A 27,193-nucleotide genomic window follows, 5' to 3' on the forward strand; every position below is an offset into this window, starting at 1 on the left:
GGCCGCGTGCTGCACAACTAACCATGACGTCAGCCGAGCAGAAGTGAGTGCGTGCAGAGCCGCACGCGTTCAGCACAGTACAAACTCCAACTCCCGCGCCGCATTGCAATATCAACAAACTACACGACCCACAGTTCCGCGTGTTGCGCGTGCGTTATAGTGCCAAAACATTGAACTGGACTACAAATGCGTGGCGGTAAGGACTACAAACTGTCCGCGGGGACCTGCGCGGTAGGAGTCCCGAGTCCTTTAAATGTACTGTACGTGCAAAGATGGCAGCTGAAGTGGACTTGATGCGTGCGAAAGTAGAAGAAGAGAAGGTGAGAGGAAGCCTGGAGCGGCTCCTCAAAGAGAAGAAAAAGAAGAAGAAGCGGGAGCTGTCTCCGTCCGCGGACAAACGGGAGCGAGCGGAGAAGGAGGCGAAGAAAGTGAAGCTCCACCACCACCAGAACCACCAGCAGCAGCAGCAGCACATCCACCAACACCAACACCACCATCAGCAGCAGCAACACGCCGAGCACCGGACCCAGCCGCCGCCGCATCAGCTGCAGCACAACCCCAACAAGCCCCACAACTTCAGCGCGGACAAGCAGCATGTCCTCCACAGCCGCCACCAACACCAACACCACCAACACCATCATCACCCTCACAGCCACGGGCTCAGCAACGGTACCAAGAAGAACCTGCAGCCCACTTTGCCTCCGCCTGCCGCGCCGCAGCAGCAGCAGCAGCAGAAGCCGCCGCCGCTGCCGCCGCCTCAGCGGAAGGTCGCGGAGCAGCTGCAGAAGAAGCGAGCGGCGCCTCCGGAGCCACCTGCGCTCTTCACTTTCACGCCCCTCAAAGTGGTCAAGGCCAAGCCCCAGGATTTTAAAGAGAAGCACCGGGAGAAAGACCCGAAGCTCAAGCTCAAGAAGGAAAACGCCGAGGCCAACGTGAAGCATGCGGCACTGGAGAAAAAGAAGGGTGAGTTATTTTATTACATAAATATTTATAAAAAAAATAAAAATAAAAAAAAGATACCATATTTCTTAGATGTTGTTGTTCAGAGAGTTGCATCAAGTTGTAAGAGATGTAAAATGGTTTAGTCCTGGAACAGAATCTAAAATATGTTTTGGTCAGAGCAGATTTTCTCTTTGACATTTGTACACCTGTCCATCATCACCTGTGTAATAGTGACATCATAAAGACCTAAGCAGATAATATACAGTAGGTGTCCAGAAATTGATGTCCTGCAGTCTGGTGTCAATCATTTTAATGTGCATGTCAATCCAGAAGTTTGGAAAGTGGAGTGTGGGAAACAGACCATCACGAATCACCATTGATGATTCAACACACACCATGCATCACCTGGAGGACGTCCAACCACAACACGCCCCTCTCCCTCTCTCCCTCTCTCCCTCTCTCTCCCTCTCATCATGTGCCCTGAGTGTCTGACTTTCCCTTTTATCTTCTCCTCGTCAGAGCCCAGGCCTCATAACGAGAACATCAAGTCCCTGACGCTGGAGGAATATCTGCTGAAGAAGAAAAAGAAGAAGAAGAAGCACCGTGAGGATGAACACGGCACCAAGAAGGTGCGTCGCGTGCACAACAAGGCGGTCCAGACCGTGTGTGCAGGGCTGGGAGCCGACCTGTCTCTGCCGGCTCGTCCTGATCCGTCTCTGCCCGGCACAGTGAAGCATGAAGGCGTCCGTCAGCCCGGCAGCAGAGACGGCAGCATCGACCGCCACCAGCCCTACCTCCATGCTCTCAAACAGGGACACGTCCCCTTCGTCTCCCACCAAGATCACTACATCCGCAGCTCCTCGCTCCAGACGGGAACCTGGTGCGGACGCCTCATGCACGAGGAGAGACAGGCCAACGGTGGGGGGTCGGTCCTGCACGCCTACGCCGACGAGCTGGCCTGTCTGAGTCCGGCAGAGATGGAGTGCTTCGCCCAGGAGTTCCTGGAGTTGGCCTTTGCTGAGAAGCCCAGAGGTGCTGCGTCCTACGCCCTGGCCGTGGTGCACAGCGCCGCCGCCTACCTGCCAGACTTCCTGGACTACTTTGCCTTCAACTTCCCCAACACACCGGTCAAGATGGAGATACTGGGCAAGAAGGACATCGAGACCACCACTATTGCCAACTTTCATTCTCAGGTATGTGAGAATTAAGATCTCTGGTCCAACACACCTCCACTAATGATGCAAAAGTTATAAACCCAAACTCTCACATTATAACATCTGGTCCAGGTGTTTTTAATTTGGGTCACACTGATTATTCTTATGCACATTTCTATGCACATGCACTCTTTGTTCTGTTTCTGTTTTAATGAGTCTTTTGTAGTTTTGGAAAGCACATTGCGCGTTTGCTTGCAAGTGCTGTATGAATAAAATTATTATTATTATTAGGGGTAGGAGTCACCAGAGGCCCTGTGATATGATATATGATACTGTAAAAAAAATATTGCAATATAATAACTAAGTCCAGTTGCTTTCGATTTAACCTCCTTTGAGAGAATATGCTGTAGTTTATTAGCTTGTTTCAGTTGCAAATGAAGTCTCCAAATGAAAACTTTGTGGTGTGCTGTTTTTTCTTTTCTAAGATAAACTTCTTAGTCTGTTCAGACTGATAGTTGGCGTCTGTATATTGATGCAAAATTGCCATTTAAAATATTGAGATACTGTGCTGTATTGATTTTGCCCCCCACCCCTAATTATTATGATTCAAGTGTGGGGAAAAATTGAGAGAATCAGTATGCATACCTTTTATAAAAAGTGGACTGGGGCTGTAAGTCAACTAGTTAATCATTTATTAATCATTTTTATCTAAACTAAATAATAGAATATCATTAATAGTCCAGTAAGAGTGAATTGAGTTCAGTGGCATAATAATAGGATGCTTTCAGGATACACAGCTGTTGTTGCCTGTTATAGTCAGACGTCATGTTGTAATGTGGAAAACAAGCTGGGTGCATAATAGACTTTTTCTGAATAGATAAATAGATAAATTTAAGGAATGTGGATTTTAGTTGAAGGAAATAACACATCTGTGGATTAGTAGATTAAATTCTTTATTTTAAGGAGGGTTCATATGGTATCTGCTCAAAAACATGCACTTATGCAGAAAGCCATATGGAAGGGCACAGGAAGTTAAAGGTCCAGTCCGAGCTGGAGGAGTGGTGTACATGTTTTACCTCTGTAGTACGTTGATTGAGACCAGAGTACAGTACACACTCACTGTTGTAAAGTCTGAACGCTGCGCTGGTGCCAAGTTGTTGAGACAGATATGTAATGGAGTCGCTTCTGTTCCAGTGATGACGGTGGGGATTACAGCCTCTCTCGCTGGCGCTGCCCGGCGGGAAAGATGGCAGAAAGAGAGCTGCCTGGGATGTCTGGATGTTAGATCTGCAGAGGACACGGGGAGCTGGGCTCGGCTCAGATCAGCTCAGCATTCTTAACGTTTCTGCAGGGAAATTAGACCCAGTTTGATCATTTTCACCACTGGAGAGAGCAGAGAGTAAATGGATGATTGGTAAAAATGATTGCACCAAAGTGCTCGGTTTTATCTCCTGCTCTTTCTGGGTCAGGACATAAAACAGCACAGGCTCCACGGAGAGAAAATATATTCTCATTACGGCAGTGTTCAAGTAACAGGGTAATATTATGCAGATGATTCTTTTGCTACAAAGGTCATCATCGTCTGTGTTGTAGCTGTGGAACAAGAAAGAAAAACTCAACGGTTAATTCTGTTTTCAGTTCAAATATGGTCCTCCTGTATATAATTAATATGAAGTAAGAAACTGGGTCGCTCTGAATAACACAAGCTGTTCCCTCCGTCTCAGGTGAACCGTACTTACTGTTCAGGAACATACCGGGCCGGACCCATGAGGCAGATCAGCCTGGTTGGAGCTGTGGATGAGGAAGTTGGAGACTATTTCCCAGAGTTCCTGGACATGCTGGAGGAATCCCCCTTCCTCAAGGTCAGACCAAGTGTTATTTCTTTGATCCTTATCAATATCCACCTGGCTAAAGGTTGTTCTCCAGCTTTATTTTTCTGTGCTGAATAATGTTTATATCTGCCACCTGATAGAAGGGACAGACTTAAACTCATTGTGCATCGTCCTCCAGGCTCCAGGCCAGACTCACACTTAATATGCTGAATACAGTATGTTGCTCTCAGGAAGCTCATTAAGGAGTACAAGGACCACGCTCCATTACTGATGCATCGTTATTGTTGTAACATCTGTTCAATCTGTTGTACTCTTGATAAGAATAATGTTAACATCCACCAAGTCACACTCGCACAGAATCAGACCCAGAGTTTCTGTACCAGACGCGCTTCATCACGTTATCGTCGACATCTGGGGCTCATCGCGGCGTGGTAACACAAGGAGTCAGGTTGTGTTTGTTTATGCCGCTGCCAAATCTGTTCAGGTTCAGGGTAGTTTGTTGTTTGTACCTGTAGTTAAACTTGTCCTACAGTAAAACAAAAAAAATAAAGTGAAAAGTTTGATTTCAATCAGCCTCAGACAGACAACAAATGAGAGTAAAATAAAAAACCAATTAAAACAAGAGAATTAAAATTAAGAATATATATTGAATGTTAAAATGAAGTTAAAAGTGCTTATGTGCTATTAAAGGTGCTTAAATACCCATTAAAAAAACAATAAATGAACAAGCTGCCAATAAATACATAAGTAATGTTCAGACACTTCTCCACCTTTAGCCAGACTGTGAAATACAACATTCACATCTTTACACGTTTTTCAGCTTCTGTTGTGACTGTTACTGTCTATAGAGAGAGGAGACTCAGGGTCGAGGTACAAGGAGTACAAGAAACAGTGTTTTTAATTTAGTTGTTGTCAGAACCCTTAAAGTCTGAATTATCAAATAATTGATGGAAAATTTGAATTAACGCTTTGAAAGTGGAGTCTTAATTGGACCTTCTGACAAACAATGTGGGAAAAAAGTAGCAATTTGCATATTTTTTATTTTCATTCATATCATACTTCATACATCTGTCGTTTTTAAAATGTATCTAAAATGTACAAAGTATGACACTGATGTAGAGGTCTTAAAACAGTATCAAATATGATAAATTAAAACTGGCGTTAAATGGAGCGAGGTTGGTGAAATGGGTTTATATGCATAGTCAGACAAGACATCTTCATCTTCAGAAAGTGTTGTGGCACTACTTTGGTTCATTTGTTGCCGATGCATCGCTCATCACTTCATCAGAAATTCAGTTCAGAAGGCACTTTATCTTCGTTGCATTAAAAATACAACTAAATTAGAGCATTACCTTAACAAAGTGCTTAATAAAAACACAATACAACACTATAAAACTGAACTAATCACGTTCACACACTATTAAATAAATAATAATGTAATTAAAATAAAGTTCTCCAGAGTTCAGCTGTCAGTGAATGTTTATGGCTGACCCGTCTGAACCGCTGCTTACTTCGTCCTCCCCTGCAGCTCAGAGGTGGAAACTCCACTTAAAATTTACTAAGTGACTTGTGGGAGCTCCACTGCTGATCAGAGGAAGCTGGATCAGGCCCAAACTTTAAATTATACTTTTTCTTCCTTCTCATTAAACCCTTTGATAAATTGGTTTAACCTCAGGCTGCAGCGTCCTGCTGAGCTTTAGAGGAGAAGTTGGTCTCACTCTCTCTCCCTGTGGAGACTCCAGCATCATTTACACCAACGTTTCTATCAAACCACGTCGTCAGCTGCACTTCAGCTCCGTTATTATCACACGTGTCGTTGGCACAACGCCTGGAAATTATGCTCCGTTCAATGCACAAGTCATTTCATCACCCCGATATTCAATAATAACCTCACTACACACAGGACAGAGGCCTGATGGGAGGGGGTGGGAGGCAAGCAGGAAGTCATGACAAATGAGTTACTCTGTGAAAAATAATATAAACATGATGAATAGATCTAGTAATAAATAAGTACATTTAAAAAGTGTGGAAATATAAAGTGAAATGTGTAAAAGAAGTAGGAAAAACTCCTCCCAGGCTCTTGTTCTTTTGTTTATATGAATAGTGTTTTGGGTTTAGAGGTGCCGTCAGCATTAAAGGACCATCTCACAGATTCATCACTGATATGATGGATGAACTTCCAGGAGCTGATGCTGCGTTCAAGACAACAACGAGCTCCAAACTGTGAAAGATTAATTGAACGGTGTCAAACTCAGGCATCATCTCAGAGCTCCGATTTTCAGCAACCAAACATGGCAGCCCTCATCAATAGACATATATCACTTTGCAAATAACATTTATTCTATTATCTGTGCACTCACCTGCAGCATCTTCTCTCCTCTTCATCTGCTTCCAAAACAAGCACAAATTCCTGTTGTATATATTTTTCGTGTTCAACCATCAGCCAAAATATGCCAAACGCCTTTCGAGCATCCATGTTTTTTCTTCTCCGAGTTAACCTGTAGTGTCAACACTATGATGTTGGAAGTCAAAAATTTCCGAGTTGGAGTTTGGACTTCCGAGTTATCTTGAATGCAGCATAAGTCTGTATATTTTCAGTTCTTTCCTTTGATAGACTGTTGTACCTGAGTTAAGATCTGGTTTAGTGTTCACTGTCATCCTGAGCTCTTATTACGCCACTCACCAAAAGATGGACCACACTCACTGATGATGATGATGATGATGATGATGATGACTCTGATTCCCTGGAGACATTTGTCCATGCGTTTGCTCCTTTCTTTGAACAGTGTCTCCTCCCAGCTGTCACATATCTTTTCTGGTCCATTAGCTCAGATACCTTCAGGCTGACACTGACAGCTATGTTTGTGTTTGTGTTTCTGTGTGTGTGACTGCAGATGACCCTGCCGTGGGGAAGCCTCTCCAGTCTGAAGCTGGACTGTCGCTCTCAGAGTGATGACGGGCCCATCATGTGGGTGCGACCCGGAGAACAGATGGTACCGACGGCCGACATGCCCAAGTCTCCGTTCAAACGGCGCAGGTACAAACACACAAACACAAACACACGGCTTCAGAGAAAAGTCATGGAACCATTCATCAGGAATACTTACAAAATATATACTGTATATACTTTTAATCCAGGTCTATGAATGAGATAAAGAATCTGCATTACCTGCCCAGAGCCAGTGAGCCCAGAGAGGTTCTGTTTGAGGACCGGACCAAAGCTCACGCCGATCACGTCGGTCAGAGCTTTGACTGGCAGAGCACGGCTGCTGTCGGGGTGCTGAAGGCTGTGCACTTTGGAGAGTGGTGAGTTGGAAACAATAAATGATGGTTTGTCATGGTGTGTGTGTGGAGGGACAAGCTGACTCAACATGTGATTTTTTTGTTGTTGTTGTTTGTTTTTGCGAACTCTAACAGGAACAACCGACCCCGGATAACCAAAGATGTCGTGTGTTTCCAAGCTGGAGACTTCAATGAAGTTGTCCAGAGGCTGCAGCTCGATCTGTACGAGCCGCCGGTGTCTCAGGTCAGAGCTGAGATGACTGCTGATAACACATGCTGCTAAAATACAAAATGTCAACATTTTTCTCAGAAAACATATTTCTAATCAAGCTACTGACATGAAATGTTCACCAGATGTCAGCAACAACCCAAGTAATGCACACATACAAAGAAATCCAAACATTTATGTCGATACAAAATTAAGTAATGCGTAATAAAGTGAAATGATACATGTGTTTAATAAGTATTGAACGCAAAAAGAAAGCAGCTGGAGTCTGTCAGTGTTTAGAAAGTCATCCTGTCCCCTGTCAAGTAATATCAGCTGGTTTAGTCCAAATTGATGTCTATGAAAAGGTTTCTCATCACCAAGGAGTCACACAAGATGCATCTCATGATGGGGAAAAGCAAAGAGCTTCTCAAGACCTTCAGAAACTGTTGTAGAACATCCTGATGCATCAGTTAGAGACGTGTCTTAAGTGCCGTTAAATCGAAAGAAAACTACTGTAAGAAGAGTTGTGCAAGAGCCGAGAAACCCTGACAGAGAGCTGTAGACAGATCTGGAGTCAGCAGGTACAATTGTAAAAAAAAAAAAAAAAAAAAACCTCAACCGCCATGGCCTCTATGCATGCTCACCACGCAAGTCTAGTGACGCGTTCAAGACTTATTTTCTCCACTGTATGTGAATCAGAGATGTATTTATTATATGAAATTGTTACACATACAAAGAATTAGCCTTGGTTTTTAGATACAGCTACATACCATGAAAATAAACATGAAGAGCATAAACATAACTCCAACAATTGACATATAAGGGCACAGGAGACATATTAATACTATTTACAGCAGTGTTTTTCAACCTTGTGGTCGGGACCCCACGTGGGGTCACCTGGAATTCAAATGGGGTCGCCTGAAAAAAGATTACTGATTTTTTAAACGAATTATTATTCTTTTTAAAATTATGATTAAAAACACCACACACAATCTTAAACAACTGTATTCTATACTTTCAAATACATTCAAATAAAATGCAGCATATAGAAATATCTGAGCTGGCGCATCTTGATTGACACCCGCGATAACCTGACTGCACGTGATCGCCAGAATTTGGGATGTCAAAATGGGATCACAAGCCAAAAAAGGTTGGGAACCACTGATTTACAAGGAATAATACTGTATATATCTAAATCTTCTCTGCTGTGTCTCGGTGCAGTGCGTCCAGTGGGTGGACGACGCCAAACTCAACCAGCTGAGGAGAGAAGGCATCCGCTACGTCCGGGTGCAGCTGTGTGACGACGACATCTACTTCATCCCAAGGAACGTCATCCATCAGTTCAAGACGGTGTCGGCCGTCTGCAGCCTGGCCTGGCACATCCGCCTCAAGCAGTACCACCCGGAGGAGCAGGACCAGGAGGAGCAGCAGCAGCAGCAGCAGCAGCAGCAGCAGCAGCGGCCCAGCCACCTCAGCCCCACCACGGGCCAGCTCTCCTTCTCCTCCCCGGCTCGGCCCGACACCACCGTCACCCCCTGCGCGAGACGGCAGGGCGACAGCGTCCACGGCGGAGTGGCCAAGACTGAGGAACCCGAGTTCCAGAGGCCAGCGACACCTCCGCAGGAGCCTCAGCCGGCCCCCCCGCAGCCCACCAAGTCCACCCACCCGCCCCCACCCTACCAGGACCCCCACTTTGCCCTACCGCCGGTCCACTCTGGCTGCACGCCCTCGACACCACCGAAAGCTTTTGGCCACACCGCCGAGTTCCCGAAATGATCTTTCTCCCCCTTCGCAACCCCCCCCCCTCTCTCTTCCTCTCTCTCTCTCTCTCTCTACGATGGGAGGAGCGTATGTGAAGGAATTTTAGACTAAAACTGACAACTGACTGTCAATCAGGAAGCCTTTCAACTTAAATTATTCTCCACACTTTTTTAAATCTGTAAAAAATGGTTGGGGGTTGTTTTGTTTTTTTCTTTATTTCTTCTCACCCAAATCACAGTTTTTTCATTTCAGTCTTTTTTTTTTTTTTACATGATTACATCCAACCAGAGTGTATCATGTAAAGAAGCTTTTATTTTGAAACTGACAAAACTTGCTCCACTTACTGCAAGACACACATTTCTTTTCTTTTTCTGGTAAATTTCTGGTCAAAGCTAAGCTCTTGACATTTTATTACTTTATTAATTTCTCTGCCAGAGGCATGTAGACTAACTGTACCCAGTGATCGGCCACCGCCAGTACAGATGAGAAATTCCACACAATTAGTCTTTTATTTTGAAGGACTTTAAATCACATAGTGATCTCTTAACGCTATGAGCACTTAAAACTTCTTTGTCAGCTTTATAAGTTGCTTTATAATTTCCGCAATTCCTTATTTAAATACCATTTTATACAGTTCCCTCTTTCTTATTGTTGATAACTGTTTTTTGATATTTTATTTATTTTCTTGAGATTGAACTTTAACATATGGTTTATAACCAGTGATGGGATATTTAAGATAAAGATCTAATTATAGGAGCTCCTCTTCAATGACAAAATAATTACTACTCTTGATATTATGAAGTAATAATAGTGTGACTATTTTCTTCAGGTGTGGAGTATGTCTTCAGCATTTTGGTATGTAAATATTATTTTACGTTATCACTGGGAATTATGTGAATGCTGTCGGCACACTCAATGTTTTTCATTTGGTTTTAAAAAAAAAAATCCACAGATTCACACTTTTGTTTTTGTTTTAAGCTGGTGATGTCACTATGAAGGCACTGCTGTAGAAGGTTGTATCCAGTTTTCTGAGTGTAACGTTGTGGTATCAGATCAGTTGTTTTTATCACGTAGATCTAGGAGAAGGTTTTTACAGAGCGAGACGACGTCCAGTTATTGCAAAAGGAGCCGTTAGTGAGTTTTTGGTGATGATGTCACACAGGCAGTGTGAGCAGGAGCAGCTGTTGTTTTTATTCTAGCGCTAGAAAAACTTCTGTAAAGGAGGTGTTTGTCATTTTTTTTGGCAAGTTAGCGCAACGGCATCAGCAGCTGTTTAATGAGAGTCTGTCAGTTTCCCCACAGCTGGAGACAGATGTTGAGTGAGTAGAGAGATTAAGTTTGATGCTAAACTTGCAACACGTCTTCCAGACAATTAGGGAAACAGCTTGTTAATGCTAAAGCGAATGCGAACACTGCCTGTCTGTTCGGTGTAGTCTTCTTAAATTAGTGCTATACTAAGGAAGTGTTGGTGTGATGCTGCCTTTGCTCGACCACTGACCACGTTTTAGTGCCTTGTAACGGTTTAGGGTTTCGCCTCGTTTAAAAACTGTGAGGTGCATTTTGTTTGTGAGCAGGATGTGAAATGAGAACTGGCCACAGCAGCCACAGTCATGTTTATTTTATTAAAAAAAAAAAAAAAAGACATCTCATGATGCTTTTTTTTTTTACATCTACATCTGCACGTCACCTGAAGCATAGTGTTATTAAAAAATGAGACATTTTCATACATATTAGATCCTAATCAGGAAGCAGAGTGGTTATTTTTTGTTCTGTCAGAAATATGACTGTCATAGGGTCTTGACTTGATAAATAAATGTAGAAATAAATGGACAGATGGGATACTGTCACATAAGCCTTTGTCATATTTGCCGTGATGCTACGAATATTTGTTGTTGTTAATGTTCGTACAAGGACATTTTTAATCATATTTGTCAATTGCTCGGCTCGATCTCTTACAGGGCAGTGTGGGAGTAGGATAAAAAAAAAGAAAAGAAAAACCAATGATGATGCATAGACTTTATATTTTTTAATAAATAAATTTGTGTGACACACTTTAAATGCACAGTGACATTATATGCATATTTAATATGCATCACATACACTGTACTGTACCTTTAAGATATCCTTTTTCACAGGTTGATGATGCTTTCAAGTTGGTTCAAATACTAAAGATGGCAGCAGGAGTGTGAATGACAGCGTAGATACGAAACTAACACTCATGATGCTGAACGAGATTCAAAGTTTTACCCGTTTTCTTGTTTCATGCCATAAGCACAAACGCATACAGATACACGCACGCATATATACACACACATACACACACACATACAACTTAATATTAAGTTTAACAGCATTGTCTTCAAGAGGTTTTGCAGCTTTCCCATGTTGTTCATCGAGCCCCTGGTTAAAATAGTTAAAATTAAAGTTAGTTCATACGACTAAGGCACTTCCTGTTTGTTCTCTGCTCAGAGTGCTGCTGTGCTGTGCTGTGCAAGACGAGGATCAGCCGGCCTCTGGTGCTCTTCACTGACAGTGAGTGTGTGGTCCAAGTCAAACTCCCAGATGTCCACATCGTTAGCGACACCAGTTTAAAAACAGATCCACCTTTTTATAAATGTTTTAAGACAGGGAGGGAGGGGTGGCCGCCTCAAATCCAAGTCTCTGGGTAACTCCTCGGGCCTTTGGGCTTTCCAAATCGGTTCCCAAATCCTGTGGAGGAGGAGACGGAAACAGTGTCATATAATATAAGTTGCATGTATTGGTATTGAAATAGAAATGTGTAAAATGTGCAAAAATGAGGAAGTTACCAAATTTAAACAGTGAAAACGAGGCACCGTTTGTTGGAGGTTGTGTTCCAGACTCATTTAAAGGAGGTGGAGGAGTCAGTTTATCTGATCAAATACATTTTTTCAAACACGTTAGTCCAAAGTTTTCTCACAAGCACCAGTGCATTTATTTCAGCTGAATTTTAAATGAGCGTGACTTACTTTTTGGTTTGTGTCTAAAAAACTTCAGACTCTGTGCAAAAGAGACACAAAAGACAGATTCAGCTTTGGCTTTGGCTTCACTTTAAAATCGTGTGTGTGTGTGTGTGTGTTATTAACGAGTTGTGTTACCTTCGCTCTGCACATTCCCTTCTCGTTGCCTTTGTCTGATCTGTTTCCTGGTGTCTCGGCGTTCAGAGACGGCCTGCGGTTCACCTGCTCATGCTGTCCCACTTGTGCTGATGTTGAACACAAAGAGACAGATGATTTGTTGCTTTTTGAAATTACCCTGATTGTTGCCCCCCCACCTCAAAGTGCTCGCGGCATCAAAGCGTCATGCAGAAGAGTGATTAACTCAACTACCACAGTAATCAGTTAGGCCTTAGATGTTGAGATATAGTACTGTATGTGCTCGAGCATTTATAAGGAAAGTAGTTGTGTGTCTATTAATAGGTGTAGGTGTGAGAGAGGCTACTGTGTGATGCGCAGCGCCTTTTTAATTTCTGAGGCAACTCACCACTTCCTGCTCCAGCCACGACCACAGGAGATGGAGCGAGCTGCTGAGCAGCAGTCAGGGGCTCTGCAAGAAACACAATGTTCAACAACCCCCCATACTACAACAACAACAGCAGTTATTTCATTTAATTAACAAAAATCCTGTCATTTCACTAATTAAACGTTTGTCCCTCGCTTTGATAAACAACGCCTCCCTGTGGTGTGGGCAGGTACTTCTACAGATCAGTCTGAATCTGCCAGTTTTTCTACATTCTCAACAAAGATGCAAATGCAACCCTGTGGTCTACTTCCTCAATGTACCGTCTTTGCACTTAAGTATTTTAAATGCTATATTTATCCACAACACTAATTCCTACCTACCTGCTCTGAAACTTACTGAAAGACTATTAAGTTGCAATCAGAATACTAAATGTAATTCTCACCTAAACTATTATAGTAAATTATTAGCAATCAACAACTCAACCAAAATCAACAATAAAGAGACATAAAGTGAAGGTTATTCTACCACAGAGCTCCACTAAGAACATATGAATAAACCAGACTGTTGCAGTGTTAATTTAATTTAATAAGCATAGTGGTATAGTAGAATGAGAATAACTTAGTATATAACCCCCAGAGCAAAATCCTTTGGCTACAAACAAACTCCCGATGGAAAAGAGTTAGAAGGTAGATGTATATCATTTTTTCTCTCTAAATAAAATAGGATAAAAAATATAGATACTACAATACCCACCCCTTAGAATATACATATACTCAATAGCAGAAAAAAAAAAAAACTTTCGACTCATGTATGTAGGTTTAAACCTCCATATGATGACTGTACATACTCACTAGTGCAACCAAATCTGTAATAATACCCATCTCTGCTGTAATTTGAGGGAATTATTGGTTTTAATACATAAAACCATAAAATAGATCTTCTTATAGATATCAACCAATTTCATTTCATTTTCACTCGGTGGACTACTGTAGATGGCTTGTGTTTGGTTTTGGTCTTTTTATGGGGAAGGAAGAGCTACACTGAGCACCGCTGCCCTCATCATTTAACACCCTCGTCAAGTTCAGCGAAAGCAGAAGAGGAAGCAGCGTTCAACCAAAATCAACTCACCCGACCCTGAACTCCTGACTCGAACCGACTGTGGAGAGCATTTAAAAGTGAAAAAAAAAAAGTTATAATATGCTTACAAATAGAAACTCAGGGAGGAGAGTATAAGGAAGGGGAGAGATATTACCTTGCTCCTGCACATGACAACATCAAGGAATTTCTTGGACTGAGAGCCGACATCCCACTCGGACGACAAGCCCACCCTCGATGAGGGCTGCGGGCTCGAGGCCGGTGTCACGTGAGCTGTTGGGGGAAAAAGAGCGAGAGAGTAAGTTAAAAAAAAAAGATATATATCACTTCACAGATTCTGCTGCAGGATTGTGTCTCTTGTTGCAAGAGAGTTGATGATTATGATGATGATGCACTCACTCTCTTCTGCTCTGAGGATGAAGGACTCGGGGGTTCTGTCAGGGAGTGGAGGAATCAGGCTGCTGTCTTCAGCTGCACATTCAGATAGAAGAATAAAGTCAACAACTTTAAACCTTAAATAACTTTATTATATTTTTTCCTGCAGACAAAAAAAGATCAGCACCAGTCAACCTACTGTGAAAATGATGCTGTGGAGGTGGGGCCGATGGGAGAGGGGGCGGAGCTGAGGGGAGTGGAGGCGGAGCCGATGGGAGTGGAGGCGGGGCCGAAGGGAGAGGAGGCGGGGCCGAAGGGAGCGGAGGCGGAGTCGATGGGAGTGGAGGCGGAGTTGATGGGAGCAGAGGATGGTGGTTTGCAGGTGTATTTGATGCAACATCAAAATGTGTAACTGGTGCTAGAAAAATATCAAAAGAAAACATCAGAGCAGCAGCATTAAATTTGAATTCATCATCATATTATTGCAGAACTTTATTATTTATTTTATGGCATTATGAGACAGTTTATACAAAATCTTGAACATTATGTTATCATATAAATCTTACCTGTGAAGTTCATTTTGACTTTAAGGCTCTGCAAGAAAGAAAATGTAATAATATGTTATTGTTACGTAACTGCCACAGCAGTCTGATGTGACAGGATGCTCCAGGTCTAAACCATTAACTGTGACCATAAACCACAGCACCATACACATTGTCACTTGAACAGAGATGTTATCTGCTGCTTTCTGACGTTGTTATGTGTGTTATTTAAACCTGTCTGTGTCTAAGATGCTGTTGAAGTTATTTCACTCTCAAAACAAAGAAAAACACGCACTCTCCAAAAAAACCTTTCAAGAACAAACTGAAGAGGTGCACGGCCAAAAACTGCAGAAAAAGAAGAAAGGCCAGAAACACTCGTGTCCTTCTCATTGTCTTTTATTGCAAACTGCGTTTGCGCTTAAAACACACAGACCGGTTTCGACAACGTCTTCCTCAGTGTGTAATTTTAAACAGGAAGTGATGTAATTAAAGCGCAGATGCAGTTTGCAATAAAAGACAATGAGAAGGACACGAGTGTTGCTGGCCTTTCTTCTTTTCCTTTTTCTTTAAGTTATTTCACTCTCACCTTACTCCTGGCCCAAGGTTTGGGCTCGTTCGGGGTCGCCGTGGCAGCTGCTGTGGAGATCCCCGACCACTCAGAGGACATTCCTATTCTGCTCAGCTCCACCGGTGGTGTGACCTCGAAGCTCTGCTCCACAGGAGCTGAATGGTAAGCAAGAATGAGAATGAGTTAAACCTAACAATGCACATTTCATATTTATTCCTTTTTGTGTGTGTGATTGATTTGTGATGTTATTTTGTATCTAGACCTTGATCGATGGCGAGCTCAAACGATTCTGGAGTCCTCTCTGGAAGTGGGGGCACAGGTGAAGGGGTGCAGGCTGGGAAAATGAGAAATGAAATAAGTATGAATGTATTGAGTATTCTGGGTATTTTGTTGTGAGCACTGCAGCATCAGGAGGTAGAGGAGGGGTCGTCCAATAACTGGAAGGTCAGTGATTCATGTTGAAGTGTCCTCAGGTGGCGATGTATGATTGGTGTGTAAGTGGGGGGAAAAAGCACCTGAATGTGATATTCAGTCCATTTACCATCAAAGAGTTATTCTCACTTTGAGAAAATCATTCCTGCTACATTATCTGGAAATATCACATCACATTACACTACATCAGGAGTTTCATAGACGTCCTCACCCCTCAGCTCCCTGACGGCCTCGGCAGCAGCGTTCGGTGGGATGATGACTGATAACCTTTCAGAGGGATGTGAGCGCTCTGAAAGACAAAATCTTGATATGTTAGACATGAGGATGTATAAGCACAGAGATTAGAGACTCTTAAGTAGAAATAGTTTATATATAATAAAGCCAACAGAGAGGCCTGAACCTGACAGAGGCCTGTGGTTTATACTACAGTTGACATTTACACTCAAACACAAACCTGTGACCATGTCCAGCTCGTAGGATGCGGCGGTTCGTTCAGGCAGCGGAGGAGGCGCCTCCTCATCTGGATGAGATTTAAACACAAATGCACATTTATGAATACAAGTATCTAAAAAGTAAATATTAAAGGGATAGTTCAACATTTTGGCAAATTCGCCCATTGACATAATCCTTTTAGTCTTAGAAGTAGGTTCATTACCTTTTATTGTGGGTGCAAGCTGTTTTTAGATCGGCGGGGCAGAGACGCGAGCTGCTCAGCGAACACAATAGAAGCGCATGGTACTTTCGCATTCCCCTCATCAAACTAAATACACAATCCAACAACTCAAAAACGCTCTCATGGACAAGTTGTGACCTGCACATTCACCATGCTATGAAATAATAACGTAATGGTCTTTATGCACAGCTCCACTACTTCTGAACTTAAACAAGCTCCTTTATTTCCTGTCTTACATTATTGGAACTGATTAATCCAGGTGTGTCTGACCATTGTTGTGACGCCTGGATTAATCAGTTTGTCCAATAATGTAAGACAGGAAATAAAGGAGCTTGTTTAAGTTCAGGAGGTAGTGGAGCTGTAACATTACGACCAGTGATGGGAATAACGGCGTTAAAATAAACGGCGTTACTAACGGCGTTATTTTTTTCAGTAACGAGTAATCTAACTAATTACTATTTCCACCGTTACAACGCCGTTACCGTTACCGGTAACGGCGTTAACTACTCAGTGAAGCTGTTGTCCTCCGACTTGGCTCATCTCAGCCACAGAAGCTGCTAAACTGTTTTTCTTTTTCCTCCTCTCCTTTGGTGAGGGGAGGGGGGAGGAGGGAGGAGGGAGGGACGAGACAACCACATAAGTGATGATGATTGGTTGAGGCAGAGTAAGGTTTCATGCTAAGCCAATCAGAGGCAGTGTTCAGTTTGTACACAAACCACACACGCACGCAGTTTAGCCTCACACACACAAACTAGCAGAGGGAAGCTGCCGAGATCGGAGGGAAAGTACAGACACTACTTTAATCTCCTTGAGGTAAAAGACAAGAACATGTGAGGTGTAGCTACATTATGTCCCGGAGCGAAGTGTTTGTCCTGAGCTTCTGCTCACCTGACTCTGTGCAGCTTCTTCATTAAATCCAAACAGTCCGACACAGCGACGCACTGCTCCTTTAAACTCTAAAGTCTCTGTAGCTCATCAGCCCGGAACTCTTCCAGAGCAGGTACAGCGCAGCGTTGTGACCTCAACCATGGTTGATGAGAGCAGAAATGTTGTTGTTGTAGTGAAAATGGGCGAGCTCGTGAAGACGCGAATTTACACAAAGTCAAAACGAGCGAGAAATCGCGTATCTCGCGTTTGGTCGCGCGTCACAACTCGAGCGAAAAAAAAGCGTTCCTCGTGTTTGGTGGGAAGCCCCTTGTGGGTCTTCCCCCTTGTGGGTCTTCCCACCAAACACGATGAAATAGACGAAGACGCGATGGTCCCGTCGCCCAAAAAAATCCCGTGTATTGCGTCGCAAAAAAAAAAAGTCGCGTCTACCGCGTCTCGCGCCTAATCGCGTCTTTGCGTTACGGCCTTTTACACCGCGGACGTAACGAATAAACGGTTACGGTGTGAACGAACAACATAGAACAGGACCAGACGTGGCGTTGTTTCCTCTTTCCACCGACAGCTCCACTCTCCCTTACTTACACTAACTACTGTTATTGTTGAGGCCAGAGAATTGTGGGATTTGTAGTTTTTGACCAATCACAGGTTGTGCTCTTTCTTTTTTGTGATTTTCCCGGTTCACACATGTATTTTTTTTTAGGGGCAAATGCGAGACTAAAATTATTTAAGACTTGAACACAATAATTCAACAAATTTAAGACATTTTAAGACCTAAAATTTAGATTTTCAAATTTTAGATTTTTTAAGACCCCGCGGATACCCTGTTATTTCATATAAAAGATTAAGTGCATACATATTTAATGATGCTGTGTATTATATATTATATATTTAAGACCATCTTTGAATTTTCTAATAAATGTAATACTTTTTAAGTATTTTAAGTATATTTTAGATACATGAATTTAAGACTTTTTAAGGATCCGCGGATACCCTGAGAAGTTGTGTGCTCGCAGCAGGACAGATAATCAGATGGATAATCGGTAAAGTTAATAATTTCACTTAATGTGGCCATGAATAAATTAATTTCGATGTTTCCTGTTATTGTTGCCCAAACGCAAATCTTGAATAGGTCTCCACTGTTTTCACATTTAAAAAGGTCTTTGTTGTCTTTGTACAGAGACAATATGAGATTTGCTTGTAGGCAGCCACAGCACTTAAAAAACCCACTGTAACCTATTTTCATAGGCACACCAGCCTCGCTTTCAATAAAACACACACTCGCATTCCATAATTGCGATCAGTGAAATATATGAAAACAATAAAATACAATTTAAAAATGCCCTTGGAAAGAAAAAGTAACGCAATAGTTACTTTCCCTGGTAACTAGTTACTATTATAGTGAAGTAGTGGAGTTACTAACTCAGTTACTTTTTGGAAGAAGTAATTAGTAACTATAACTAATTACTTTTTAAAAGTAACGTTCCCAACACTGATTACGACACATGAAGCAAATACTCGGGTCTACTTGCGCTTTTGAAGTCACTCCGCCCAGCAGCCGTGTCTGAAAAGTTTCATTCCAGCTACGCATTTGCCTCGAAAACAACTCTTGTCTCATAATGTTACATGATTATTTCATAGCGTGGTGAATGTGCAGGTCACAACTTCTTCACAAGAGTTGTTGGATTACGCATTTGATGTAGCCTAGAAATCTAGACGCACTCTAGTGGCAGCAAATATATTTGCTCCGTAGGTGAGTCTAGAAACAAGCCATAGGAACTTTTTGAGTCTCGAACACCGATTGTGTTCACCAATCACAGCGCTCTATCTGTTTAGAGAGTCGTTGGGCGGGCTTAACGCGATGACGACATACATTTTAATTGGCTTGTCAGGCTAACGTCATCCTGCTCTTTGCTCTGATTGGTCGTAGCGCTACCCTATTGCGTGCAGAGACAGTTTGAAAGACAGCCTTCATCCCGCCCCCTGGATTGAGCCGAGGTCTACCGGTCGTTTCCAGACTATACATTTTAGTGATATAGTCTGGCTTGTCAGGCTACATTTGATGAGTTTGATGAGGCAAAAGTAGCCTACTGTGCTCCGTGCAGAGCTCACGTCTCTGCCCCGCCGTTCTAAAAACAGCTTGCACTGACAATTAAAGGTAATGAACTTACTCCTAAGAGACTATATAAGAGATTATGGAAATAGGCGAATTTGCCAAAACGTTGAACTCTCCCCTTCAATCCTGTGTTGTCTGTGAGATATATGACCATATACTATACCTGAGACGGGTGAGATCAGATTCTTGTCATTCACACACAACAAGGGCGTGTCGAAGATGGGGCTAAACGTCCACTCTTTGGTGTCTTCACCAGGCTCCACGGGCACCTCCTCTGAGGACGGGGAGCTCATGGGGGTGTCGAAGTACGGGTCCTCCACCATCAGACAAATGGCCTCTGGCACGGCTGCTACAGGTGGAGGCTTCAGTGATGGGATGTCCTCGCTTTCCTTCCCGCTCGCCGCCGTCTCCTCCTCCTCCTCCTCCACTGCGGCGGCGGCTCTCTGGCTTGTGTGCAGCTGTGCGGGCGAGGTCCGGGCCCCCTCCTGCTGGTCCCGGCCGCCGGTGAGCGAGGTGTCGGAGAAGGAGCAGAACAGATGCCACTGCTGCTGCTGCTGCCGGTCCACGTGCTGGTCCCCGCCCCTCAGGACGATGAGATTCTCCGGAGCGCAAGGTGAGGTTGTGTGGTGGCGGTGGTACTGTGGTGAAAAGTCTCTCTCCAGCAAATCGAACTCGGTGTCAGATTCAGAGTCGGGCGTGATAGGAGGCGGGACCGTGGTGGTCACCTGTCCAGTTTAAAGGAGCAGTAAACACATGAACTTCTGCAATTGAATCTCTTCAGCACAGTTTCACTGACTCACAAGTTGTAATCATAAACTGGTTCCTAATGCAGGTAAAAACCAAATTCATACTTTTCACCAAATCAAAAAACAACACTTACAAAAATCAAATGATCTCCGCTAGTAATGGTACAACTATTGAAAGAGTCTCTGAATACAAATATCCTGGAATCTGGATTGATGACAAATATGGTAGCCAAACTAAGACAAAAAATAGGCTTTTTTTTACAGAAACAAATCATCATTTCCTCTACATTGCAGGAAGAAACTTATTGAGGCAACTTTTATGTCAGTTTTAGATTATGGAGACATTTTATACAGGCATGCATCAGCTACAACTTTTCATCCACTTGACACCATTTATCATTCAGCCCTGAGGTTTATTACTGGCGACAGCTACAACACTCATCATTGTGACCTGTATTCTAAAGTTGAATGGCCCTCACTATCTAACAGGCATGATAACACTGGATTTTATTTATTCTTAAAGCTCTCACTGGCCTCTTACCATCCTATCTTAACTCTTTAGTATCTTTTAATGCAAGTCTCTATCACACACGGTCAAAGGACTGGCTTTAACACTGCAGGTTCCCTCTGTTAATACTGAATTTGGAAAGTCCAGTTTTTCTTCCCGTGCACCTGCAACCTGGAACAATTTGAAACTTACCACACTTTTATCAGTATGACAATTTAAATCCATAACTGCATCTTATTTTTCCTCCAACTGCTCCTGTTTTTAACTAGACTTCTCTGTTTTCAATTTATCTTTGTCACTTTACTTTTTGGTATTTCGTATTTTGGATAATGTATGCTTCAATCGTGTGTTATGTCTTGTCCGAATCGGCTATATTGCAAATGAGGTTGCTCCTCAATATATTTCCTAGTTTAATGGTTATAATAATAATAATGAAGGGAATGATGCAACACAAATATGAATTTTACCACATTTGCAAAATGCACTTAAACAAATCACTAACTTCCTGTGTTCAAATAAATCAGCAGCTTTACAGACACAAACTTCACTGTTCAGTTTTGAGTCTGCATTGTGCTTTTTTTCCACTCAGATTACGTAACGGTGTTCTGTGTATAAATGTGACAAAACCACAAGAAAATCCTGCCACAGCTGCTGTGTCTTCCTCACCGTGTGTCACGGCTGTTACTGTAGTCGTATTAATACACTCAGAAGGATGTGTGTATATGAGTGTGTGCTTCTGGTTGCTCACCTCCTTTCTGCAGGTGTGTGCATCCATGGACTGCTGCAAATATCTCTGAAACAGCACCTTGATGGTTCTGTACACCAGCACATATTGCTCCTGGGGTGAAACAACAACAACAAAAAAAACCTGCTCTGTTAGGTGTCGAGGCCCCTGAGGCATGACGCACGACGAAACACACAAATCATCAAAAGGCCTTTGATAGGGAGGAAGGAACTGACATAAAGAGCTGCCTGAAATGTGGTTCTGCTTGTTGGAAGATTTTTGCTCCATGTGACATGTTTTTAAAAAAAAAACATACCTTGGTTTGAACCACTGAGGGCCGCTCGGTTCTCATGTTTTGAACGAGGTCGTAGATATTAAAATCTGGAGGGATCATCTAAATAAAACAGCACACAAACAGTCACGCTTCAGTGCGAATCATTGGGGGAAAAAAACAACGTGCACAACAACAGGAGGAATATATATCTCACCTGCTTCTTCAGAAGGTTCCAGGTGTAATCGATGACACACAGAGCTCCTGTTCTCCCACAGCCGGCGCTGCAACCACAGCACAAAGTCACATTTTTCAAACCGCTCGGCTTCGACATGTCTCCTCAATTAATCATCTGTTTATAGAAGTTCAACAACCCAGTGTCAATGAACTGCATCACACTCACCACACCCAATCCCATACTCTGAGCTGGTTTTTTTTTAAACAAATGGTCATAGTCAGTTCCTGATTCACGCAGCATGAAAACAAACAGTACAACATTTTTTTGAAACTGTGAGATCAAATTAGGAAATAAATAAAATAAAAGATGTTTTGTTTTTTTTAAGGCTTCCACTCAAATCCTAAAAATAAACCGTAGGAGGGTTTTTCCCTTGCTTTGTCATTTCAAGAAATCTGAGTGATCTCCTTTCAGAACCCTGTATCAATATAGTATCAAATTATCAATAAACCACAAGGGATGTTTGCAATGACATGGCCTTGTGTAGAAAGCACCAGAGCTCGTCACGTGATCTGTATAATGTCATTTCTATTCACACTGTATTAGTTTTAATTTCTTGAACCGGTATTAACAGTGTTGAAGAAGTTGAGAGGTTTTTGTAATACGCGTCAGGGAACACACTCACGCACACTTGTTGTGGAGTATGTTATTGTAGCAGTGAACTCCTTCTGTTGCAGTGCCGTAGGTTGGATCTGCCACTGACTCATCGTCGTTCCATTCAGTCACATCATCCTCTGAAAGGTGTGGGCTGGGCCTGTCACCATGCGCACCGAGTTTTTATTATATCATGTTGTTTTTTTCTCTCTCTCTCTTTCTCTCTCTTTAGTATAAGAAAGTCTGACGCTTAGTTTCTTGTTCACTTGCTTGGAGGAAAATGGTCTCACACCTCTGAACACCACTGTGGCTATAGTTACCAAAAAGAAACAACAAAAGACAAAACTCTCTTCTCTTCTCTCTTCTATTTATTCTATTTTAAAGTTTTTTATATATTAACATTTGGATGTATATAGTGTATATTTTCATTAACTCATTACTCATAGGGTGCTCCAATTTGAGTTATATTGCTGTTTTAGGTAGTATGTCTTGCTGCTACTCTATCTATCTATCTATCTATCTATCTATCTATCTATCTATCTATCTATCTATCTATCTATCTATCTATCTATCTATCTATCTATCTATCTATCTATCGTAAACTTGGTGAATATACTGTAGAAGCCGCCGTGTGGGTGCGGGTTGATGGACGTCACATTTTTGGAGTTTTTAGAGCAACTGATGGTGAAATGTTTGTCTTTAAAAGTGCTGTTAACGGTGAGGGGGATTGCCAGTATCGAGTGTATTAAAACCAAGCGGGTCGTTGGCTAACCACCTACACACACTTCCTGTCTTTAAGGCAGAGAGGAAGTGCCTAACCTCTAAGGCCTGAGCCAGGGGCCTTATACGTGCTGCCCACAGACACTACGTTCCTATAGTAACTGGTGAATCACAACCACAGGCATGATCACACATAAGAGGCAGTTCACGCATTGTTCATCTTCTCACGCTGTAACTAAACAAGTCCCCTCTGTCTAATAATTATGTCAATGATAATAATAAACTGTATCTGTAATTGATAGTGTAGGATGAAGTCAAGATGTGAGAAGAACTAAACACCAATCAGATTCTTTGGACAAAAAATAAAATCCCATAATTTTATATGAAGGTGTGTCTGACCTGCAGTGGATGCAGATGGGGATGTCATCGTGGCCCTGATAGGAACGCATCTCTTCCAACATTTCCAGAATGGGAGGGATGGAGTCTGGAACGCCGTGATCCGGCCAGTTGACATAGTGCAGCTGTTTCATAGTTCGGCTACACTGTAAAAATAAAAAAGTATAGTAGTTTACTAATGGCCATGGCACACACAACTGCGTAATGACGTATTGAGGAATTAGACTCAGTGGTGTCACATGTGACCACATCAGCTTTGAGATTTGCCTTCAGTTACCGACACATGAGCAGATAATCTTTTGCTGATCTCAGGTGAATTGTCGTGACAGTTATTCTAACAATATGGGTATAAACACAACTTACATTGCGGAAAGTCACCCTCAGCATCCTGGTCAAATAATCTCCTTTACTTTCCTCAGAATCCTGTAAAATACAAAAAAAAGAAAAACAAGAAAAAAGGTTGAGATTGTGTGAATTTATTTTTGTTTTAGCTGTATTCAAAACAGACAAAAGAGGAAAGAGAATGACACAGATGTTACATGAAGATAACATGAACTTATAATGTCAGAATATGTCATGGTTCACTTGTAGGAAAATGTCAGAGCAGGAAGTGCAACTCTGAGACAAGACAATACTCACACAGTAAACTGTAAAAGGCTCACAAACAAAGGGCTGCTCTCCTTTCTGTGGCCAGTAGCGCTCACACTTTTTCTACAGAAAGAAAGAATGAGACGCGGAGGAAATAACGGTTGAAAATGCAGATAAATATATTTATTATGAAAAAGAATTGTGTCCATTATGATCTTGTTTTTTTAAATAACGGCTAATGGGGATCCAGTAAGCAAACAAATTGTTACCTTTCCCATCTCAAACTCTCGACAGGCCATCACTACGACCTAGAGTCACACAGGACAAAGAGAAAAAATAATGTAACAACATTTTTACCACTCAGGCATCTTCACAGTTGTTTTGAGATTGACACAAGTGTTAAAAAATAACGACAACTTGTGATGTCCTGCTGTACCTGTACGTTGTACTCCCACAGCATCCTCAGGAAGTCCAGCACGGTGTGAGGCAGAGGACCCTGAGTGGCAATGTACGCCCTCGAGCCCGACATCCCCTGTGGACAAGACACAGCATATAGTAAAGTACAGAATAATGCACATGAAATCCAAATAATATTCTCCTTACAAGGACTCTGTTCATTTACCTTGATGAAGTTGGCATTGATGTAGTCTGTGTCATTTTTAGTGGTGGTCAGAGTGAGTTTTACTCTGGTGTGGTCAACTAAAAGGAGAGAAATGTGCTTATTTAGTAATAATTAATAGCAAACACATGACCAACGAGTTGTTTGTTGTGTTTTACAAACGTTGGGTAAAAAAAAAATCTAAACTAAGAATTAGAAAAAGTAGAAATATAAATATGAATAGATTTATTAGTGTTTGAAATATTTTCTGGATACCTGGAGTGTACATGTTCCCCATTGTTTAGTTATTAAAAATACATCCACATATAGTGTATGATTCAAGACTCAACAGATCTTCATGATCATGGATATTATTAGACGTTATTGTATCGAAAAAAAAAAAAATTTAGGACAGTATTTGTACTGTCAATTCTAATGTAAATGTATCTAGATCCAAAAAATGATGCAACCACCTTCTTTCATTAATCTCTGCTCGTTTTTGGCATCGGCCCTCATGCAGAATTATATTCATAATGTGATGAAAAACTTTATCATCATCATTACAAAACATCCTTGTGCAAAGCTTACATGGTACAATGTCTTTGTATCGGTTCTTCTTGATGTTTTCCTGCTTTTCAGCCGTCTTGCTGGGGTAGGTCTTGTCGGTGCGGTACTTGGTTGACAGGCTCTTCAGCCTCTGGAAAACACGAGCAAGGATTGATTTCAACTTTTAAAACTTGTTGTGGAACATAGTTTTTGTAGCTGTACAGTCCTGCAGTGTGATCGTTGGTGATGATGCGTCTGGTGTCTTTAAACTTCCTCAATTCAAACGATAAAGATAAAACGGAGACACTTGTTATTCAGACAGTGCACCAGAGACTCTGCAAGACATTCACATGAATTTTTTTTTTGCTGAAGATCTTAGACATATTCTATGTATGTGATGCTTTCCACTACCTCAGCTGCTATAGACTATTCAACAACTGGTCTTCAACAACACGATGCACAGGGAGTATATTTACTCCAGTGTTGGCCTTTGTCTAAGAGTTCAGTTTAAAATTTTGAGGTGGTTAAAAGTCTAAATTCATCTCTGACTCGCTGCGTCCATAAATAAATGTTTCTCAGATTGGTTAAACAGCATTTTACAAATGGACGTAGTTGTTTCTCTTTCTGTATTATATAGTCTATGGTGGCTTTTAAGGTTGTCGGTGTCAAGTTCTATAAAAATTAAGCTTTACTTTCCTGTGTACATGAAAGTCAGGGGAGAAAAGGAGCCAGGCAAATTACATGTGACCAACTACTCAATGGTCACACATGGTCAGTTTCTATGTGATTCAACCCTTGATGACCAGAATCTGTGACTCATCTTACTAGAAACTGGCAGGACAGCTCACACAAACTGAGAGGATTTCCATCCAAGATTTAACTGGGTGGAAGGTTTGACACTCCGAGCTCATGGCGCGTCCATGTGAGACACTGGTCTTTTTGTTCAGAGCCTCTTTCTCGCACTTCTTCCACACAGTCTGTTAAAAGGCCTCGCAGACCATCTGCAGTGCTAACGCCACAGAGTGCTTTTTGTTTCTGAAGAGGAAGTGATGCAAGAGACCCCTTCCTCTGTAGTGGTCTGGGTTGGTTAGCAGCATGACAGCAGCATGAGCTGCCCTCAGGCGCTGGCATGTCACTCATCTCCATGGGAGCCTGCAGCCTACACTTTGCTTGCATGTGAATGTACATGAAATGTTGTATGCTGATGGTAAATGAACAGACGATGTTGTTAGGGGTTGTAAAGAAGTAGCCTATGGGTCTCCACTTGTCATGTGCCTTTGATAACAAGTATCAGTGCAAAGAGGAAGCACAAATGTGGTGTTTGAGCTGTTTATACAAAGAACAGTGTGTTACTTCCCCGATTCGCTGGGTCTTTTGTAAAAAATTTGGAGCTTTCGCTTTTATTGTGGTGACTGTCAACTCCGCCAGTATAACACCTTAGCCATAATGACATCTTCTTTGATAATGTGATAATGAAAATAACAGAAGAAATAAGTCTACTGCGCGGAGGCTTCATGTACTACACACCACTGTATCAGTAAAGGGAACATAAATCTTGACTCACGGCAAACTCCCCAAGAATGCCATTCGGTTCCCCCTCATTCACGGGCTCCTGACTCTCCAGCTGGGCCAGGAAGTTCCTCAGTATCCAGGCCTGCTGCTCCATGGCTGGCTGTACACTGCCTGCGACAGGGCACCTTTCACAGGCATGTCAGGACACAGAGGTCCTCGTCCGGGCTCATGGAGTATAAGATCGTTGAGGTTTTGGTTCAGGGCTGTGGCTCTTCGTGTTGTTGCCTCACAGAGCACTTCTCTACTGCGTCTGTCACGTCAAGGAACTACAAGTGAGGGAACTATGCAAACTGTCTTAGAGGAAGCAAGAGTAAGCTAACAGGTTCTGTGGTCAGATTAAAAAATGTCAC

The 27,193-nt window shown here is 42.3% G+C and overlaps 2 protein-coding genes across 2 annotated transcripts; one reads left to right on the forward strand and one right to left on the reverse strand.

Annotated features, from left to right (window-relative positions):
• Nucleotides 1-192: 192 nt before the first annotated feature.
• On the forward strand, nucleotides 193-10,102 carry rsbn1 (round spermatid basic protein 1). Its single transcript, XM_085782729.1, has 7 exons — nucleotides 193-963; nucleotides 1,462-2,135; nucleotides 3,821-3,958; nucleotides 6,823-6,965; nucleotides 7,067-7,234; nucleotides 7,346-7,454; nucleotides 8,640-10,102. Exons 1-7 carry the CDS (start codon nucleotides 273-275, stop codon nucleotides 9,192-9,194), a joined length of 2,478 nt encoding a protein of 825 aa, XP_085638855.1. The 5' UTR covers nucleotides 193-272; the 3' UTR covers nucleotides 9,195-10,102.
• Nucleotides 10,103-11,190: 1,088 nt separating this feature from the next.
• ptpn22 (protein tyrosine phosphatase non-receptor type 22) lies at nucleotides 11,191-27,152 on the reverse strand. Its single transcript, XM_085782727.1, has 26 exons — nucleotides 26,836-27,152; nucleotides 25,314-25,422; nucleotides 24,750-24,826; nucleotides 24,564-24,659; nucleotides 24,397-24,435; nucleotides 24,179-24,250; nucleotides 23,903-23,962; nucleotides 23,543-23,685; nucleotides 21,812-21,878; nucleotides 21,640-21,717; nucleotides 21,348-21,437; nucleotides 19,509-20,070; nucleotides 16,126-16,191; nucleotides 15,883-15,960; nucleotides 15,502-15,573; nucleotides 15,258-15,394; nucleotides 14,696-14,723; nucleotides 14,329-14,547; nucleotides 14,154-14,225; nucleotides 13,912-14,027; nucleotides 13,788-13,815; nucleotides 12,681-12,743; nucleotides 12,296-12,402; nucleotides 12,167-12,197; nucleotides 11,987-12,070; nucleotides 11,191-11,888 (listed from the first exon to the last, which is right to left on the reverse strand). Exons 1-26 carry the CDS (start codon nucleotides 26,935-26,937, stop codon nucleotides 11,827-11,829), a joined length of 2,658 nt encoding a protein of 885 aa, XP_085638853.1. The 5' UTR covers nucleotides 26,938-27,152; the 3' UTR covers nucleotides 11,191-11,826.
• Nucleotides 27,153-27,193: the final 41 nt, after the last annotated feature.

The sequence above is a fragment of the Trachurus japonicus genome, chromosome 7 (genome assembly GCF_045865225.1).
Source record: "Trachurus japonicus isolate A0001 chromosome 7, Traja_1.0".
Lineage (NCBI taxonomy): Eukaryota > Metazoa > Chordata > Actinopteri > Carangiformes > Carangidae > Trachurus > Trachurus japonicus.